This window comes from Bombina bombina, chromosome 6 (genome assembly GCF_027579735.1).
Source record: "Bombina bombina isolate aBomBom1 chromosome 6, aBomBom1.pri, whole genome shotgun sequence".
Classification (NCBI taxonomy): Eukaryota; Metazoa; Chordata; class Amphibia; order Anura; family Bombinatoridae; genus Bombina; species Bombina bombina.
In genome coordinates this window covers 9,803,382-9,826,135 of record NC_069504.1, presented here as the reverse complement: position 1 = coordinate 9,826,135, position 22,754 = coordinate 9,803,382, and the positions used below count along the sequence as shown (strand labels likewise).

The 22,754-nt window shown below is 44.7% G+C and overlaps 1 protein-coding gene across 2 annotated transcripts in view; it reads right to left on the bottom strand.

The window, feature by feature from the left end:
* Window positions 1–654: 654 nt before the first annotated feature.
* MIOX (myo-inositol oxygenase) overlaps window positions 655–22,754 on the bottom strand; it is a 180,517-nt gene continuing 158,417 nt past the window's right edge. For both annotated transcript variants that reach the window (XM_053716307.1, XM_053716308.1), the window contains 2 exons: window positions 19,137–19,249; window positions 655–1,755 (listed from right to left, as the gene is read on the bottom strand). In XM_053716307.1, coding sequence (XP_053572282.1) covers window positions 1,647–1,755; window positions 19,137–19,249 — 222 coding nt within the window. In that variant the 3' untranslated portion in view covers window positions 655–1,646. The remainder of the gene's footprint in view (window positions 1,756–19,136; window positions 19,250–22,754) is intronic.

Sequence of the window (22,754 nt, the reverse complement as noted above, 5' to 3'; positions counted from 1 at the left end):
CAATACCATGCGGTGGGAAACTAAAAGAAAGGTGGGGTTTCTATACTTCTATACTCCTTCCTTAATTTTCAAGAAGAAGAGGTTATTTTGGATAAAGAAGGGAGATATATAATCTTACGGGGTCGTATACATAATTCTTAAGTAATATTGGAAAATATTTATGCTCCTAATGAAAACCAATCCACCTTTTTAAGTTATTACTAGCTGGAAACGTCACAAGCTAATACTTTAGCTGTAGATTTTAATTTATCTCTAGACAATAGATTGGATAGATCTGTATGTTATAGGCTCGCTAATAAAGGACTTAACAAAGAAAATTGATGGTTGGAGGACTCTACACTGTGGGGAGAGGTTATATACTTACTATTCGGCAGTACACAATATTCATTCAGGGATCGATTATATATTAAGTCAGATATTATCTTAACTACAATCAGCCTTGATAACACCCTGTACATGGTCAGATCATTCTATGGTGGAACTAACATTAAGAGGCATTTTTAATCCAATTAGGACTCACACTTGGTCTTAAAATTCCCATATTCTTAACAATACAGTCTTCTTAAATAAGCTACAGACACAGATAAAACATTTTATGTCAGAAAACTTCAATTCTACTAGTAATCCACTCTGAGTGTTGGGAGCCTCTAAGGCTTTTATTTGAGGACTTTTTATTGAAGATTCAGCTAAATTAAAATAAAAAATAGGATAACACTTTTGAGACAGGAGATTGTTATTAGAAAAACAAAGGCTGGACTACTCTACCCCAGGGGTGGTGGATTCTCTGAGAAAGAAAAAAAGCAGACTTAGATAAAGTCTTAATGGAGGAGGTCTTAAGATCCATAAACATTTTAGATGCAAATTATTTTGTTTATTTTAATAAGTCAGATAGATTTTTAGCGAGAGAACTTAAGGACATCACGAGAACAATAGCGATACCTCAGATACAAAAACGAAATGGTAGCCCAACTAATGATCCAAAAGAAATAGCGGATACTTTTGCCAGATATTATCAAACTCTATTTTGTCTAAATTCTGAAAACCATAGTGAAAATATTCCGGTAAAGATTTAGGATTTTTTTAAATAAGTGTAATCTACCATGAGAGCAGAGATTCTGGGGATTTTAAATGCCCTTATCTCAACTACTGAAGTAATAACTGCTATTAAAAAAATTAAATCCTCTGGGCCCCTGGACCTGACGGGTTCTCTGACATATTCTATAAAACATTCTCAATGAAGCAGGCCCCATATATGGTGTTATTAATCATATTATGAAGGTTGGGTAAATTCCTAAAGAATTGCTAACTGCAAGAATTTCTGTTATTCCCAAACAGGGAAAAGATAAGTTCCACTGCCAAAATTATAGACCCATATCATTAATTAATCAAGACCTTAAGTTGTTCACTAAAATATTAGCCGTAGGGTAGGAGTAAATTGATACCCTACTGGTGATTAAACTGCTTAGTGATGCTGGTGGGGGCTGCCAATTCTTAAGCTTTACCTGCAGGGGATTTGGTATAATTTTATTGCCATAAAAGTTTGTTTTGTGCTTTTAGGGTATTGTTAGTGGTAGCTATAGATATTGTTCTTTCTTTGGAGGAATATGATAAGAATAGCTGCACAATCACTTTCCCGTGGCTGCAGATCACCAGCTGAGAACCCCAGGGCAGTACTTGTCAATCAGACTCTGGTAGTATGGACGCAGGGTCTCCACTTCAGGCATGTCTTCAGTCTTGGTGTAAAGGTCAAACTTACTGTGGGAAACAAGAGGAGAGATGATGAGTAAGGCTGGTGATAAGAGGAGAAATGATGAGTAAGGCTGGTGTAAGGCTGGTGATAAGAGGAGAAATGATGAGTAAGGCTGATGACAAGAGGCGAGATAATGAGTAAGGCTGGTGATAAGAGGAGAGATGATGAGTAAGGCTGGTGACAAGAGGAGAGATGATGAGTAAGGCTGGTGACAAGAGGAGAGATGATGAGTAAGGCTGGTGACAAGAGGAGAGATGATGAGTAAGGCTGGTGACAAGAGGAGAGATGATGAGTAAGGCTGGTGACAAGAGGGGAGATGATGAGTAAGGCTGGTGACAAGAGGAGAGATGATGAGTAAGGCTGGTGATAAGAGGAGAAATGATGAGTAAGGCTGGTGATAAGAGGAGAAATGATGAGTAAGGCTGGTGACAAGAGGCGAGATAATGAGTAAGGCTGGTGACAAGAGGCGAGATGATGAGTAAGGCTGGTGACAAGAGGAGAGATGATGAGTAAGGCTGGTGACAAGAGGAGAGATGATGAGTAAGGCTGGTGACAAGAGGAGAGATGATGAGTAAGGCTGGTGACAAGAGGCGAGATGATGAGTAAGGCTGGTGACAAGAGGAGAGATGATGAGTAAGGCTGGTGACAAGAGGAGAGATGATGAGTAAGGCTGATGACAAGAGGAGAGATGATGAGTAAGGCTGGTGACAAGAGGAGAGATGATGAGTAAGGCTGGTGACAAGAGGAGAGATGATGAGTAAGGCTGGTGACAAGAGGAGAGATGATGAGTAAGGCTGGTGACAAGAGGAGAGATGATGAGTAAGGCTGGTGACAAGAGGAGAGATGATGAGTAAGGCTGGTGACAAGAGGAGAGATGATGAGTAAGGCTGGTGACAAGAGGAGAGATGATGAGTAAGGCTGGTGACAAGAGGAGAGATGATGAGTAAAGCTGGTGACAAGAGGAGAGATAATGAGTAAAGCTGGTGACAAGAGGAGAGATGACCAGTGAGGCTGGTGACGAGGAGAGATGACCAGTGAGGCTGGTGACGAGGAGAGATGACCAGTGAGGCTGGTGACAAGGAAAGATGACCAGTAAGGCTGGTGACTAGAGGAGAGATAATGAGTAAAGCTGGTGACAAGAGGAGAGATAATGAGTAAGGCTGGTGATAAGAGGAGAGATGACCAGTGAGGCTGGTGACGAGGAGAGATGACCAGTGAGGCTGGTGACAAGGAAAGATGACCAGTAAGGCTGGTGACAAGGAAAGATGACCAGTAAGGCTGGTGACAAGAGGAGAGATGATGAGTAAGGCTGGTGACAAGAGGAGAGATAATGATTAAAGCTGGTGACAAGAGGAGAGATAATGAGTAAGGCTGGTGACAAGAGGAGAGATGACCAGTGAGGCTGGTGACGAGGAGAGATGACCAGTGAGGCTGGTGACGAGGAGAGATGACCAGTGAGGCTGGTGACGAGGAAAGATGATCAGTGAGGCTGGTTACAAGAGGAGAGATAATGAGTAAAGCTGGTGACAAGAGGAGAGATAATGAGTAAGGCTGGTGACAAGAGGAGAGATGAGTAAGGCTGGTGACAAGGACAAGAGGAGAGATGATGAGTAAGGCTGGTGACAAGAGGAGAGATAATGAGTAAGGCTGGTGACAAGGACAAGAGGAGAGATGATGAGTAAGGCTGGTGACAAGAGGAGAGATAATGAGTAAGGCTGGTGACAAGAGGAGAGATAATGAGTAAGGCTGGTGACAAGAGGAGAGATGAGTAAGGCTGGTGACAAGGACAAGAGGAGAGATGATGAGTAAGGCTGGTGACAAGAGGAGACATGATGAGTAAAGCTGGTGAAAAGAGGAGAGATGAGTAAGGCTGGTGACAAGAGGAGAGATGAGTAAGGCTGGTGACAAGGACAAGAGGAGAGATGACGAGTGAGGCTGGTGACAAGAGGAGAGATGACCAGTGAGGCTGGTGACAAGAGGAGAGATGACGAGTGAGGCTGGTGACAAGAGGAGAGATGACGAGTGAGGCTGGTGACAAGAGGAGAGATGACGAGTAACCAGAGGCTGTGTAGGATAGTGTCTGTGTTTGTTACATTGTGAGGATCTGTATAACGCAGTAGTTGTGAAGTGTAACAAGGTCACTCTACTGTATAACATTTCATATTTTGTATACGTTATGTTGGCCGGTGGAATACCTTCAGCCTGGTCTTCAGTAATTATATTTGTGACTCACTTTTGTGGGTTCCTTGGAAAACACAATCACTTATTCACTTTCATGTATTTGGACCCATTCAGATGTGTGCTAATTATATCATCTTATAAAATAGTAAGGTCTGTGTTACGGATTACTAAACTTGCACAAGGTACAACACAACCAGCAAAATAACCAAAGTGATGGAATATTAGAAGACAAGCAATGGGATATATAGCTGGATAATAATAATCAATGACAAATCTCAGCTCTTGGAGATGCAGGTCGCTTTATGGCACTAGTCTGATTAGAGGAACATATTAATTATGATGAGCAACAGGTCAATAAAGTGAAAAACAGACTGATTGTTTGGGGTACTGAACTACGGATATTCCACCCCAATATCATGGCCATAAGATTGCCAGCAGCCATCCTGCAACCAAAATGTCCCAGGAGGAAGCTATACTGAGATCCTGCAGCTCATGACATCCTGGTCTGAGTGTATTATAGTATTTTACCTTTAGGGTTAGAGGTAATCCTGTGTTATACAGTGGGTTAGCAGGATAGATCTGCAGTATCTCGGGCTACACTACTGCTGGGGAGAACAGGTGTCTTTGTTCCTTGACCACGTGATGGTTACCGATTCACCGAATCCACCAGAGCACACATGAACGCTCCTCACATCCCATTTAATGACTACAATGGCTGATGTACAACTAGTTGCCAGCTGTGCTACATAAAATACTGAACCACCTATAGGTGACCAGACACTGGTAGTAACTAGGGTCACACAATGTCCCCCCAAATGCTCAACCTTAGGCATATGTTTAATCCCATCTTATGTATTTTTTACTACTGATCAATCATTTTATCCTTTTGGCTGCCAGTAACACACATGCACCGTATTGATTTGATGTCTTAACTGCCAGGAATACACACACACAGCGCAATGGTTTAACACCTCACATGGCTGCCTTTTTTTTTTTTACTACATTTGTAAAGTATAGAGGTATATGAGGCCCTTTACATTTAGCTGAAACTTAGGTAGTTTAAAATGCATTTAAGTGTCCATTATTGTTGTATATATTTTACTGGACACGGTCTGTCAGTATAACAGCACTGAGCGCTTGTTATCACACGTCACCTGTTGTACATCAGCCTGTGTAGTCACGGTCTGTCAGTATAATGGCACTGAGCGCTTGTCATCACACGTCACCTGTTGTACATCAATCTGTGTAGTCACGGTCTGTCAGTATAACAGCACTTAGCATCACACGTCACCTGTTGTACATCAATCTGTGTAGTCACGGTCTGTCAGTATAACAGCACTTAGCACTTATCACACATGAGCAGTTGTACATCAGTCTGTGTAGTCACGGTCTGTCAGTATAACAGCACTGAGCGCTTGTCATCACATGTCAGCTGTTGTACATCAGTCTGTGTAGTCACGGTCTGTCAGTATAACGGTACTGAGCGCTTGTCATCACACGTCAGCTGTTGTATATCACACTGTGTAGTCACGGTCTGTCAGTATAACAGCACTGAGCGATTGTCATCACACGTCAGCTGTTGTACATCAGTCTGTGTAGTCACGGTCTGTCAGTATAACAGCACTGAGCGCTTGTCATCACACGTCAGCTGTTGTACATCAGTCTGTGTAGTCACGGTCTGTCAGTATAACAGCACTGAGCGCTTGTCATCACACGTCAGCTGTTGTACATCAGTCTGTGTAGTCACGGTCTGTCAGTATAACAGCACTGAGCGCTTGTCATCACACGTCACCTGTTGTACATCACACTGTGTAGTCACGGTCTGTCAGTATAACAGTACTAAGCACTTGTCATCACACGTCACCTGTTGTACATCAGTCTGTGTAGTCACGGTCTGTCAGTATAACAGCACTGAGCGCTTGTCATCACACGTCACCTGTTGTACATCAGTCTGTGTAGTCACGGTCTGTCAGTATAACAGCACTGAGCGCTTGTCATCACACGTCAGCTGTTGTACATCAGTCTGTGTAGTCACGGTCTGTCAGTATAACAGCACTGAGCGCTTGTCATCACACATCATCTGATGTACATTAGTCTGTGTAGTCACGGTCTGTCAGTATAACAGCACTGAGCGCTTGTCATCACACGTCACCTGTTGTACATCAGTCTGTGTAGTCACGGTCTGTCAGTATAACAGCACTGAGCCCTTGTCATCACACGTAACCTGTTGTATATCACACTGGGTAGTCACGGTCTGTCAGTATAACAGCACTGAGCGCTTGTCATCACACGTAACCTGTTGTATATCACACTGGGTAGTCACGGTCTGTCAGTATAACAGCACTGAGCGCTTGTCATCACACGTAACCTGTTGTACATCAGTTTGTGTAGTCACGGTCTGTCAGTATAACAGCACTGAGCGCTTGTCATCACACGTCAGCTGTTAGACCGTTACTACACAGGCTGATGTACAACAGGTGACGTGTGATAACAAGCGCTCAGTGCTGTTATACTGACAGACCGTGACTACACAGACTGATGTACAACAGGTGACGTGTGATGAAAAGCGCTCAGTGCTGTTATACTGACAGACAGTGACTACACACTGTGATGTACAACAGCTGACGTGTGATGATAAGCGCTCAGTGCTGTTACACTTACAGACCGTGAATACACAGACTGATTTACAACAGGTGACGTGTGATAACAAGCGCTCAGTGCTGTTATACTGACAGACCGTGACTACACAGACTGATTTACAACAGGTGACGTGTGATGACAAGCGCTCAGTGCTGTTATACTGACAGACCGTGACTACACAGACTGATTTACAACAGGTGACGTGTGATGACAAGCGCTCAGTGCTGTTATACTGACAGACAGTGACTACACAGTGTGATGTACAACAGGTGACGTGTGATGACAAGCGCTCAGTGCTGTTATTCTGACAGACCGTGACTACACAGACTGATATACAACAGCTGACGTGTGATGACAAGCGCTCAGTGCTGTTATACTGACAGACCGTGACTACACAGACTGATGTACAACAGGTGACGTGTGATGACAAGTGCTCAGTGCTGTTATACTGACAGACCGTGACTACACAGACTGATGTACAACAGCTGACGTGTGATGACAAGTGCTCAGTGCTGTTACACTTACAGACCGTGAATACACAGACTGATGTACAACAGCTGACGTGTGATGACAAGTGCTCAGTGCTGTTATACTGACAGACCGTGACTACACAGACTGATGTACAACAGCTGACGTGTGATGATAAGCGCTCAGTGCTGTTACACTTACAGACCGTGACTACACAGACTGATGTACAACAGGTGACGTGTGATGACAAGTGCTCAGTACCATTATACTGACAGACCGTGACTACACAGTGTGTTGTACAACAGGTGACGTGTGATGACAAGTGCTTAGTACTGTTATACTGACAGACCGTGACTACACAGACTGATGTAAAACAGGTGACGTGTGATGACAAGCGCTCAGTGCTGTTATACTGACAGACCGTGACTACACAGTGTGATGTACACAACAGGTGACGTGTGATGACAAGCGCTCAGTGCTGTTATACTGACAGACCGTGACTACACAGACTGATGTACAACAGGTGACGTGTGATGACAAGCGCTCCGTGCTGTTATACTGATAGTCCGTGACTACACAGACTGATGTGCAACAGGTGACGTGTGATGACAAGCGCTCCGTGCTGTTATACTGATAGACCATGACTACACAGACTGATGTGCAACAGCTGACGTGTGATGACAAGCGCTCAGTGCCGTTATACTGACAGACCGTGACTACACAGGCTGATGCACAACAGGTGACATATGATGACAAGCGCTCAGTGCTGTTATACTGACAGACCGTGACTACACAGGCTGATGCACAACAGGTGACATGTCATGACAAGCGCTCAGTGCTGTTATACTGACAGACCGTGACTACACAGGCTGATGCACAACAGGTGACATGTGATGACAAGCGCTCAGTGCTGTTATACTGACAGACCGTAACTACACAGGCTGATGCACAACAGGTGACGTGTGATGACAAGCGCTCAGTGCTGTTATACTGACAGACTGTGACTACACAGACTGATGTACAACAGATGACGTGTGATGACAAGTGCTCAGTGCTGTTATACTGACAGACTGTGACTACACAGTGTGATGTACAACAGGTGACGTGTGATGACAAGCGCTCAGTGCTGTTATACTGACAGACCGTGACTACACAGACTGATGTACAACAGGTGACGTGTGATGACCAGCGCTCAGTGCTGTTATACTGACAGACCGTGACTACACAGTGTGATGTACAACAGGTGACGTGTGATGACAAGCGCTCAGTGCTGTTATACTGACAGACTGTGACTACACAGTGTGATGTACAACAGGTGACGTGTGATGACAAGCGCTCAGTGCTGTTATACTGACAGACCGTGACTACACAGACTGATGTACAACAGATGACGTGTGATGACAAGCGCTCAGTGCTGTTGTACATCAGTCTGTGTAGTCACGGTCTGTCAGTATAACAGCACTGAGCGCTTGTCATCACACGTCACCTGTTGTACATCACACTGTGTAGTCACGGTCTGTCAGTATAACAGCACTGAGCGCTTGTCATCACACGTCACCTGTTGTACATCACACTGTGTAGTCACGGTCTGTCAGTATAACAGGTGACGTGTGATGACAAGCGCTCAGTGCTGTTATACTGACAGACCGTGACTACACAGTGTGTTGTACAACAGGTGACGTGTGATGTCAAGTGCTTAGTACTGTTATACTGACAGACCGTGACTACACAGTGTGATGTACAACAGGTGACGTGTGATGACAAGCGCTCAGTGCTGTTATACTGACAGACCGTGACTACGCAGACTGATGTACAACAGGTGACGTGTGATGACAAGCACTCAGTGCTGTTATACTGACAGACCGTGACTACACAGACTGATGTACAACAGGTGATGTGTGATGACAAGCGCTCAGTGCTGTTATACTGACAGACCGTGACTACACAGTGTGATGTACAACAGGTGACGTGTGATGACAAGCGCTCAGTGCTGTTATTCTGACAGACCGTGACTACACAGACTGATGTACAACAGGTGACGTGTGATGACAAGCGCTCAGTGCTGTTATACTGACAGACCGTGACTACACAGTGTGATGTACAACAGGTGACGTGTGATGACAAGCGCTCAGTGCTGTTATACTGACAGACCGTGACTACACAGGCTGATGCACAACAGCTGACGTGTGATGACAAGTGCTCAGTGCTGTTATACTGACAGACCGTGACTACACAGACTGATGTACAACAGGTGACGTGTGATGACAAGCGCTCAGTGCTGTTATACTGACAGACCGTGACTACACAGTGTGATGTACAACAGGTGACGTGTGATGACAAGTGCTTAGTACTGTTATACTGACAGACCGTGAATACACAGTGTGATGTACAACAGGTGACGTGTGATGACAAGCGCTCAGTGCTGTTATACTGACAGACAGTGACTACACAGACTGATGTACAACAGGTGACGTGTGATGACAAGTGCTTAGTACTGTTATACTGACAGACCGTGACTACACAGTGTGATGTACAACAGGTGACGTGTGATGACAAGCGCTCAGTGCTGTTATACTGACAGACCGTGACTACACAGTGTGTTGTACAACAGGTGATGTGTGATGACAAGCGCTCAGTGCTGTTATACTGACAGACCGTGACTACACAGACTAATGTACAACAGGTGACGTGTGATGACAAGCGCTCAGTGCTGTTATACTGACAGACCGTGACTACACAGACTGATGTACAACAGGTGACGTGTGATGACAAGCGCTCAGTGCTGTTATACTTACAGACCGTGACTACACAGACTCATGTACAACAGGTGACGTGTGATGACAAGCGCTCAGTGCTGTTATACTGACAGAACGTCACTTCACAGACTGATGTACAACAGCTGACGTGTGATGACAAGCGCTCAGTGCTGTTATACTGACAGACCGTGACTACACAGTGTGATGTACAACAGCTGATGTGTGATGACAAGCGCTCAGTGCTGTTATACTGACAGACCGTGACTACACACACTGATGTACAACAGCACTGAGCGCTTGTCATCACACGTCATCTGTTGTACATCAGTCTGTGTAGTCACGGTCTGTCAGTATAACAGCACTGAGCGCTTGTCATCACACGTCACCTGTTGTACATCAGTCTGTGTAGTCACGGTCTGTCAGTATAACAGCACTGAGCGCTTGTCATACAGACCGTGACTACACAGACTGATGTACAACAGGTGACGTGTGATGACAAGCGCTCAGTGCTGTTACACTGACAGACCGTGACTACACAGGCTGATGTACAACAGGTGACGTGTGATGACAAGCGCTCAGTGCTGTTATACTGACAGACCGTGACTACACAGTGTGATGTACACAACAGGTGACGTGTGATGACAAGCGCTCCGTGCTGTTATACTGATAGTCCGTGACTACACAGACTGATGTGCAACAGGTGACGTGTGATGACAAGCGCTCCGTGCTGTTATACTGACAGACCGTGACTACACAGTGTGATGTACAACAGGTGACGTGTGATGACAAGTGCTCAGTGCTGTTATACTGACAGACCATGACTACACAGACTGATGTACAACAGGTGACGTGTGATGACAAGCGCTCAGTGCTGTTATACTGACAGACCGTGACTACACAGACTGATTTACAACAGGTGACGTGTGATGACAAGCGCTCAGTGCTGTTATACTGACAGACCGTGACTACACACACTGATGTACAACAGGTGACGTGTGATGACAAGCGCTCAGTGCTGTTATACTGACAGACCGTGACTACACAGTGTGATGTACAACAGGTGACGTGTGATGACAAGCACTCAGTGCTGTTATACTGACAGACCGTGACTACACAGACTGATGTACAACAGGTGACGTGTGATGACAAGCGCTCAGTGCTGTTATACTGACAGACCGTGACTACACAGACTGATGTACAACAGGTGACGTGTGATGACAAGTGCTTAGTACTGTTATACTGACAGACCGTGACTACACAGACTGATGTACAACAGGTGACGTGTGATGACAAGCGCTCAGTGCTGTTATACTGACAGACCGTGACTACACAGTGTGATGTACAACAGGTGACGTGTGATGACAAGCGCTCAGTGCTGTTATACTGACAGACCGTGACTACACAGGCTGATGCACAACAGCTGACGTGTGATGACAAGTGCTCAGTGCTGTTATACTGACAGACCGTGACTACACAGACTGATGTACAACAGGTGACGTGTGATGACAAGCGCTCAGTGCTGTTATACTGACAGACCGTGACTACACAGTGTGTTGTACAACAGGTGATGTGTGATGACAAGCGCTCAGTGCTGTTATACTGACAGACCGTGACTACACAGTGTGTTGTACAACAGGTGATGTGTGATGACAAGCGCTCAGTGCTGTTATACTGACAGACCGTTACTACACAGACTGATGTACAACAGGTGACGTGTGATGACAAGCGCTCAGTGCTGTTATACTGACAGACCGTGACTACACAGACTGATGTACAGCAGGTGACGTGTGATGACAAGCGCTCAGTGCTGTTATACTGACAGACCGTGACTACACAGTGTGATGTACAACAGGTGACGTGTGATGACAAGCGCTCAGTGCTGTTATACTGACAGACCGTGACTACACAGTGTGATGTACAACAGGTGACGTGTGATGACAAGCGCTCAGTGCTGTTATACTGACAGACCGTGACTACACAGTGTGATGTACAACAGGTGACGTGTGATGACAAGTGCTTAGTACTGTTATACTGACAGACCGTGACTACACAGACTGATGTACAACAGGTGACGTGTGATGACAAGCGCTCAGTGCTGTTATACTGACAGACCGTGACTACACACACTGATGTACAACAGGTGACGTGTGATGACAAGCGCTCAGTGCTGTTATACTTACAGACCGTGACTACACAGACTCATGTACAACAGGTGACGTGTGATGACAAGCGCTCAGTGCTGTTATACTGACAGACCGTCACTTCACAGACTGATGTACAACAGCTGACGTGTGATGACAAGCGCTCAGTGCTGTTATACTGACAGACCGTGACTACACAGTGTGATGTACAACAGCTGATGTGTGATGACAAGCGCTCAGTGCTGTTATACTGACAGACCGTGACTACACACACTGATGTACAACAGGTGACGTGTGATGACAAGCGCTCAGTGCTGTTACACTGACAGACCGTGACTACACAGGCTGATGTACAACAGGTGACGTGTGATGACAAGCGCTCAGTGCTGTTATACTGACAGACCGTGACTACACAGACTGATTTACAACAGGTGACGTGTGATGACAAGCGCTCAGTGCTGTTATACTGACAGACCGTGACTACACAGTGTGATGTACACAACAGGTGACGTGTGATGACAAGCGCTCCGTGCTGTTATACTGATAGTCCATGACTACACAGACTGATGTGCAACAGGTGACGTGTGATGACAAGCGCTCCGTGCTGTTATACTGACAGACCGTGACTACACAGTGTGATGTACAACAGGTGACGTGTGATGACAAGTGCTCAGTGCTGTTATACTGACAGACCATGACTACACAGACTGATGTACAACAGGTGACGTGTGATGACAAGCGCTCAGTGCTGTTATACTGACAGACCGTGACTACACACACTGATGTACAACAGGTGACGTGTGATGACAAGCGCTCAGTGCTGTTATACTAACAGACCGTGACTACACAGTGTGATGTACAACAGGTGACGTGTGATGACAAGCACTCAGTGCTGTTATACTGACAGACCGTGACTACACAGACTGATGTACAACAGGTGACGTGTGATGACCAGCGCTCAGTGCTGTTATACTGACAGACCATGACTACACAGGCTGATGCACAACAGGTGACGTGTGATGACAAGCGCTCAGTGCTGTTATACTGACAGACCGTGACTACACAGTGTGATGTACAACAGGTGACGTGTGATGACAAGCGCTCAGTGCTGTTATACTGACAGACCGTGACTACACACACTGATGTACAACAGGTGACGTGTGATGACAAGCGCTCAGTGCTGTTATACTGACAGACCGTGACTACACAGACTGATGCACAACAGGTGACGTGTGATGACAAGCGCTCAGTGCTGTTATACTGACAGACCGTGACTACACAGGCTGATGCACAACAGGTGACGTGTGATGACAAAATCAGGCTGTGAGTATTTGTCACATTAGGAGCAATTCCACAAATGACCTAAAGATGAAGGGTTAAAGGTTCAGCAGTCATTAGCAGAAGCTACTTCACAGTAATGGTGGTTGCTTAATTAAATTAACTTCTATTAAAGGTAGTAATGGCAAACACTGTGAGGAACTTCATGAATGCCTGGGATAAACATAAGATTGACTTACGTACTAATTAATGCTTGGGATAAGCATAAGGCTACCCTACGTACTAATTACTGCCTGGGATAAGCATAAGGCTACCCTACGTACTAATTACTGCCTGGGATAAGCATAAGGCTATCCTACGTAAAAATTAATGCCTGGGATAAGAATAAATCTGGCCTACGTACTAATTAATACCTGGGATAAGGCTACCCTAAATACTAATTAATGCCTGAGATAAGCATAAGGCTATCCTACGTACTAATTAATGCTTGGGATAAGCATAAGGTTGTCTTACATACTAATAAATACCTTGGAAAAGAATAAGGCTATCCTACATACTAATTATTGACTGGGATAAGCAGAAGGCTATCCTACATACTAATTAATGCCTGGGATAAGCAAAAGGCTATCCTACATACTAATTAATGCCTGGGATAAGCATAAGGCTATCCTTTATTATTATTATCGGTTATTTGTAGAGTGCCAACAGATTCCGCAGCGCTATAAACAAAGGGGAGTACAACAAAACAATTATAATGATATAATGGGTAGAGGGCCCTGCCAAGAGTTGCACTGTTGTAGTCAGATCTTAAGAAGGTGATCTACAAGCAGCTGGACTCTTAGGCTTACATGCTAAGGGGGTTCAGGGGATAGCAATGGAGGAGAGGAACTGGTATAAAGTAAGGTTAGCGTAGGTTGTATGCATCCCTGAACAGTAGAGTCTTTAGGGAGCACTTGAAGCTTTTAAAACTAGAAGAGAGTCTTGTGGAGCGAGGCAGAGAGTTCCACAAGATGGGAGCCAGTCTGGAGAAGTCCTGTAAACGGGAGTGTGATGAGGTGACCAGAGAGGAGGAGAGTAGGAGGTTGTGAGCAGAGCGAAGGGGACGGGAGGGAGAGTATCTGGGGACAAGGTCTGAGATGTAGGGGGGAGCAGTGCAGTTGAGGGCTTTGTATGTCAGAATGAGAATTTTGTGTTTAATCCTAGAGGCAAGAGGAAGCCGGTGAAGGGATTGGCAGAGAGGTGCAGCAGATGAAGAGCAGCGTGTAAGGAAGATGAGTCTGGCAGAGGCATTCATTATGGATTGTAAAGGAGCTAGGCGGCATGTGGGGAGATTAGAGAGGACAGAGTTGCAGTAATCGAGGCGGGAAAGAATGAGAGAGTGGATTAAAATCTTAGTTGTGTCTTGTGTAAGGAAGTGTCTAATTTTAGAGATGTTTTTAAGGTGGAAGCGGCAGGCTTTAGCCAAAGACTGAATGTGAGGAGTGAAAGAAAGATCTGAGTCAAATGTGACCCCCAGACATCGGGCATGCGGGGTAGGGGTAATGATGGAGTTGTCGACAGTTATAGAGAGATTGGGGGTGGAGAGTTTTGAAGAAGGGGGGAAAATAAGGAGCTCAGTGTTGGAGAGATTTAGCTTGAGGTAGTGAGAGGACATCCAGTTAGAGATGTGAGAAAGACAGTTAGTGACACGGGTTAGCAAGGAAGGAGATAGTTCTGGTGCAGAGAAGTAGATTTGGGTGTCGTCGGCATACAAATGATATTGTAAACCGTGGGACTTTATTAGGGAACCTAGTGATGACGTGTAGATTGAGAATAGAAGGGGACCGAGGACAGATCCTTGCGGTACTCCGACAGAAAGTGGTGACGGGGCAGAGGAGGCTCCAGAGAAGGCTACACTAAAGGTACGGTTTGACAGGTAGGACGAGAGAGCTGTGTCACAGATGCCGAAGGATTGTAGGGTTTGAAGCAAAAGAGGGTGGTCAACAGTGTCAAAGGCTGAGGACAGATCAAGGAGGATAAGCAGAGAGAAGTGGCCTTTTAATTTTGCTGTTAGTAGGTCATCGGTAACCTTAACAATTGCTGTCTCTGTGGAGTGATGGGGATGAAATCCAGATTGCAATGGGTCAAGGAGGGAGTTTATTGTAAGGAAATGTGATAGGCGTGCATATACTAGTTTTTCGGGAAGCTTTCATGCAAGAGGGAGGAGGGAAATAGGGCGGTAGTTGGATGGGGAGGTAGGATCAAGGGAAGGTTTTTTGAGGATAGGTGTGACCAGAGCATGTTTCAGCGAGGAGGGAAATACGTACTAATTAATGCCTGGGATAAGCATAAGGCTATCCTACATTCTAATTAATGCCTGGGATAAGCATAAGGCTATCCTATATACTAATTAATGCCTGGGATAAGCAGAAGACTATCCTATATACTAATTAATGCCTGGGATAAGCATAAGGCTATCCTACATACTAACTAATGCCTGGGATAAGCATAAGGCTATCCTACTTACTAATTAATGCTTGGTATAAGCATAACGCTATCCTACATGCTAATTAATGCCTGACATAACCATAAGGCTATCCTACATACTAATTTATGCTTGGGATAAGTATAAGACTATCCTATGCACTTATTAATGCCTGGAATAAGCACAAGGCTATCCCACATACTAATTTATGCCTGGGATACGCATAATTCTATCCTATGTACTGATTAATGCTTGGAATAAGCATAAGGCTATCCTACATACTAATTAATGCCTGGGATAAGCATAAGGCTTTCCTACATACTAATTAATGCTTGGGATAAGCATGAGGCTATCCTATGTGTTAATTAATACCTGGAATAAGCATAAGGTTAACCTATGTACTAATTAATGCCTGGGATAAGCATAAGTCTATCCTATGTACTAATTAATAAATGGGATAAGCATAAGGCTATGCTATGTACTAATAAATACCTGGGATAAGCATAAGGCTATGCTATGTGCTAATTAATACCTGGGATAAGCATAAGGCTATGCTATGTACTAATTAATACCTGGGATAAGCATAAGGCTATGCTATGTGCTAATTAATACCTGGGATAAGCATAAGGCTATGCTATGTACTAATTAATACCTGGGATAAGCATAAGGTTAACCTATGTACTAATTAATGCCTGGGATAAGCATAAGTCTATCCTATGTACTAATTAATACATGGGATAAGCATAAGGCTATGCTATGTACTAATTAATACCTGGGATAAGCATAAGGCTATGCTATGTGCTAATTAATACCTGGGATAAGCATAAGGCTATGCTATGTACTAATTAATACCTGGGATAAGCATAAGGCTATGCTATGTGCTAATTAATACCTGGGATAAGCATAAGGCTATGCTATGTACTAATTAATACCTGGGATAAGCATAAGGCTATGCTATGTGCTAATTAATACCTGGGATAAGCATAAGGCTATGCTATGTACTAATTAATAGCTGGGATAAGCATAAGGCTATCCTATGTACTAATTAATAGCTGGGATAAGCATAAGGCTATCCTATGTACTAATTTATACCTGGGATAAGCATAAGGCTATCCTATGTACTAATTAATACCTTGGGTAAGCATAAGGCTATGCTATGTACTAATTAATAGCTGGGATAAGCATAAGGCTATCCTATGTACTAATTTATACCTGGGATAAGCATAAGGCAATCCTATGTACTAATTTATATCTGGGATAAGCATAAGGCTATCCTATGTACTAATTAATGCCTTGGGTAAGCATAAGGCTATCCTATGTACTAATTCATACCTTGGGTAAGCATAAGGCTATCCTATGTACTAATTAATACCTTGGGTAAGCATAAGGCTATCCTATGTACTAATTCATACCTTGGGTAAGCATAAGGCTATCCTATGTACTAATTCATACCTTGGGTAAGCATAAGGCTATCCGATGTACTAATTAATACCTTTGGTATGCATAAGGCTATCCTATGTACTAATTAATACCTTGGGTAAGCATAAGGCTATGCTATGTACTAATTAATACCTGGGATAAGCATAAGGCTATCCTATGTACTAATTCATACCTTGGGTAAGCATAAGGCGATCCTATGTACTAATTAATACCTTGGGTAAGCATAAGGCTATCCTATGTTCTAATTAATACCTTGGGTAAGCATAAGGCTATGCTATGTACTAATTAATAGCTGGGATAAGCATAAGGCTATCCTATGTACTAATTAATAGCTGGGATAAGCATAAGGCTATCCTATGTAATAATTTATACCTGGGATAAGCATAAGGCTATCCTATGTACTAATTAATACCTTGGGTAAGCATAAGGCTATCCTATGTACTAATTAATACCTTGGGTAAGCATAAGGCTATCCTATGTACTAATTAATACCTTGTATAAGCATAAGGCTATCCTATGTACTAATTAATACCTTGGGTAAGCATAAGGCTATCCTATGTACTAATTAATACCTTGGGTAAGCATACGGCTATTCTATGTACAAATTAATACCTGGGATAAGCATAGGCTATGCTATGTACTAATTAATACCTTGGGTAAGCATAAGGCTATCCTATGTACTAATTAATACCTTGGATAAGCATAAGGCTATGCTATGTACTAATTTATACCTGGGATAAGCATAAGGCTATGCTATGTACTAAATAATACCTTGGGTAAGCATAAGGCTATTCTATTTACTAATTAATACCTTGGGTAAGAATAAGGCTATCCTATGTACTAATTAATACCTTGGGTAAGAATAAGGCTATCCTATGTACTAATTAATACCTGGGATAAGCATAAGGCTATGCTATGTACTAATTAATACCTTGGGTAAGCATAAGGCTATTCTATGTACTAATTAATACCTTGGGTAAGCATAAGGCTATTCTATGTACTAATTAATACCTTGGGTAAGAATAAGGCTATCCTATGTACTAATTAATACCATGGATAAGCATAAGGCTATGCTATGTACTAATTAATACCTGGGATAAGCATAAGGCTATGCTATGTACTAATTAATACCTTGGGTAAGCATAAGGCTATTCTATGTACTAATTAATACCTTGGGTAAGCATAAGGCTATTCTATGTACTAATTAATACCTTGGGTAAGCATAAGGCTATGCTATGTACTAATTAATACCTGGGATAAGCATAAGGCTATGCTATGTACTAATTAATACCTTGGGTAAGCATAAGGCTATTCTATGTACTAATTAATACCTTGGGTAAGCATAAGGCTATTCTATGTACTAATTAATACCTTGGGTAAGCATAAGGCTATCCTATGTACTAATTAATACCTTGGGTAAGCATAAGGCTATCCTATGCACTAATTAATACCTTGGGTAAGCATAAGGCTATCCTATGTACTAATTAATACCTTGGGTAAGCATAAGGCTATCCTATGTACTAATTAATACCTTGGGTAAGCATAAGGCTATCCTATGTACTAATTAATACCTTGGGTAAGCATAAGGCTATCCTATGTACTAATTAATACCTTGGGTAAGCATAAGGCTATCCTATGTACTAATTAATACCTTGGGTAAGCATAAGGCTATCCTATGTACTAATTAATACCTTGGGTAAGCATAAGGCTATCCTATGCACTAATTAATACCTTGGGTAAGCATAAGGCTATCCTATGTACTAATTAATACCTTGGGTAAGCATAAGGCTATCCTATGTACTAATTAATACCTTGGGTAAGCATAAGGCTATTCTATGAACTAATCAAACGTATACTTTATATAACATGTGCGTAGACATGTTGGTCTTGTCAGTATCACTCTATATGTTGGGTAGTGTGATGAACCTATGTGCTGTGCTTAGTGTTGTGTCACTTAGTGCACATCATTACATGGGGTTGTGTTTGCTGTGTGGCCCCTTTATCTAGATTCTCCTCACTTGAACTCCTGCACCCAGGGCAGCATTTTGCGGTCCTTGTCATTACACAGGTGCTGGTAATCTCCCCCGGTGTGCCACGGATAACACGAGTGGAATCTGATCATGTACAGCCCCTGAAACACAAATACTGGTCAGTCGCAGAACAAATAGATGCCCATCATACGTCTGAAGATCCCAGCAAGCTATCCATGAGTGAGATAAGGTCCCCTCTGTGTGGTGCCATAATGTCAACTGTTTATATACATGGTGTCAGGGTATCTGTCTCACACGCGCTCTCGCTGTATCTGTCTCACGCTCTCTCACTGAATCTGTCTCATGCTCTCTCGCTGTATCTGTCTCACACGTGCTCTCGCTGTATCTATCTCACACACGCTCTCGCTGTATCTGTCTCACGCGCTCTCGCTGTATCTATCTCACACTCTCTCGCTGTATCTGTCTCACACACGCTCTCTCGCTGAATCTGTCTCATGCTCTCTCGCTGTATCTGTCTCACACTCTCTCACTGTATCTGTCTCACACACGCTCTCTCGCTGAATATGTCTCATGCTCTCTCGCTGTATCTGTCTCACACGTGCTCTCGCTGTATCTGTCTCATGCTCTCTCACTGTATCTGTCTCACACTCTCTCGCTGTATCTGTCTCATGCTCTCTCGCTGTATCTGTCTCATGCTCTCTCGCTGTATCTGTCTCACACATGCTCTCGCTGTATCTGTCTCACACATGCTCTCGCTGTATCTGTCTCACACATGCTCTCGCTGTATCTGTCTCATGCTCTCTCGCTGAATCTGTCTCATGCTCTCTCGCTGTATCTGTCTCACACGTGCTCTCGCTGTATCTATCTCACACACGCTCTCGCTGTATCTGTCTCATGCTCTCTCGCTGTATCTGTCTCACACACGCTCTCGCTGTATCTGTCTCACACACGCTCTCGCTGTATCTGTCTCACACATGCTCTCGCTGTATCTGTCTCACGCGCTCTCGCTGTATCTATCTCACACACGCTCTCGCTGTATCTGTCTCATGCTCTCTCGCTGTATCTATCTCACACACGCTCTCGCTGTATCTGTCTCACACGCGCTCTCGCTGTATCTGTCTCACACATGCTCTCTCGCTGTATCTGTCTCACACATGCTCTCACTGTATCTGTCTCACGTGCTCTCGCTGTATCTGTCTCACACTCTCTCACTGTATCTGTCTCACACGTGCTCTCGCTGTATCTGTCTCACACTCTTTCACTGTATCTATCTCACACACGCTCTCGCTGTATCTGTCTCATGCTCTCTCGCTGTATCTGTCTCACACATGCTCTCGCTGTATCTGTCTCACACGCGCTCTCGCTGTATCTGTCTCACGCTCTTTCGCTGTATCTGTCTCACACGCGCTCTCACTGTATCTGTCTCACACGCGCTCTCGCTGTATCTGTCTCACACGCGCTCTCGCTGTCTCTGTCTCACGCGCACTCTTACTGTGTCTCTGTCATACACACACACACTCACTGTGTCTGTCTCACGCACACACTCACTGTGTCTCTGTCTCAAGCACACTCTCACTGTATCTCTGTCTCATGCACACTCTCACTGTGTCTCTGTCTCACGCACACTCTCACTGTGTCTCTGTCTCACACACACTCTCACTGTGTTTCTGTCTCACGCACACACTCACTGTGTCTCTGTCTCACGCACACTCTCTCGCTGAATCTGTCTCACGCTCTCTCGCTGTATCTGTCTCACACTCTCTCACTGTATCTGTCTCACACGCGCTCTCGCTGTATCTGTCTCACTTGCTCTCGCTGTATCTGTCTCACACTCTCTCACTGTATCTGTCTCACACGCGCTCTCGCTGTATCTGTCTCACGCTCTTTCGCTGTATCTGTCTCACACGCGCTCTCACTGTATCTGTCTCACACGCGCTCTCGCTGTATCTGTCTCACACGCGCTCTCGCTGTATCTGTCTCACACGCGCTCTCTCTGTATCTGTCTCACACGTGCTCTCGCTGTATCTGTCTCACGCTCTTTCGCTGTATCTGTCTCACGCTCTTTCGCTGTATCTGTCTCACACGCGCTCTCGCTGTATCTGTCTCACACACGCGCTCTCGCTGTATCTGTCTCACGCACACTCTCACTGTGTCTCTGTCTCACGCACACTCTCACTGTGTCTCTGTCTCATGCACACTCTCACTGTGTCTCTGTCTCACGCACACTCTCACTGTGTCTCTGTCTCACACACACTCTCACTGTGTTTCTGTCTCACGCACACACTCACTGTGTCTCTGTCTCACGCACACTCTCTCGCTGAATCTGTCTCACGCTCTCTCGCTGTATCTGTCTCACACTCTCTCACTGTATCTGTCTCACACGCGCTCTCGCTGTATCTGTCTCACTTGCTCTCGCTGTATCTGTCTCACACTCTCTCACTGTATCTGTCTCACACGCGCTCTCGCTGTATCTGTCTCACGCTCTTTCGCTGTATCTGTCTCACACGCGCTCTCGCTGTATCTGTCTCACACGCGCTCTCGCTGTATCTGTCTCACACGCGCTCTCGCTGTATCTGTCTCACACGCGCTCTCGCTGTATCTGTCTCACACGCGCTCTCTCTGTATCTGTCTCACACGTGCTCTCGCTGTATCTGTCTCACGCTCTTTCGCTGTATCTGTCTCACACGCGCTCTCGCTGTATCTGTCTCACGCACACTCTCACTGTGTCTCTGTCTCACGCACACTCTCACTGTGTCTCTGTCTCACGCACACTCTCACTGTATCTCTGTCTCACGCACACTCTCACTGTATCTCTGTCTCACACACACTCTCACTGTGTCTCTGTCTCACACACACACTCACTGTGTCTCTGTCTCACGCACACTCTCACTGTGTCTCTATCTCACACACACTCTCACTGTGTCTCTGTCTCACGCACACTCTCACTGTGTCTCTGTCTCACGCACACTCTCACTGTGTCTCTGTCTCACACACACTCTCACTGTGTCTCTGTCTCACGCACACTCTCACTGTGTCTGTCTCACGCACACTCTCACTGTGTCTCTGTCTCACGCACACTCTCACTGTGTCTCTGTCTCACGCACACTCTCACTGTGTCTCTGTCTCACACACTCTCACTGTGTCTTTTCTCACACACACTCACTGTGTCTCTGTCTCACGCACACTCTCACTGTGTCTCTGTCTCACGCACACTCTCACTGTGTCTCTGTCTCACACACACTCTCACTGTGTCTGTCTCACGCACACTCTCACTGTATCTCTGTCTCACACACACTCTCACTGTGTCTCTGTCTCACGCACACTCTCACTGTATCTCTGTCTCACACACACTCTCACTGTGTCTCTGTCTCACACACACACTCACTGTGTCTCTGTCTCACGCACACTCTCACTGTGTCTCTATCTCACACACACTCTCACTGTGTCTCTGTCTCACGCACACTCTCACTGTGTCTCTGTCTTACGCACACTCTCACTGTGTCTCTGTCTCACACACACTCTCACTGTGTCTCTGTCTCACGCACACTCTCACTGTGTCTGTCTCACGCACACTCTCACTGTGTCTCTGTCTCACGCACACTCTCACTGTGTCTCTGTCTCACGCACACTCTCACTGTGTCTCTG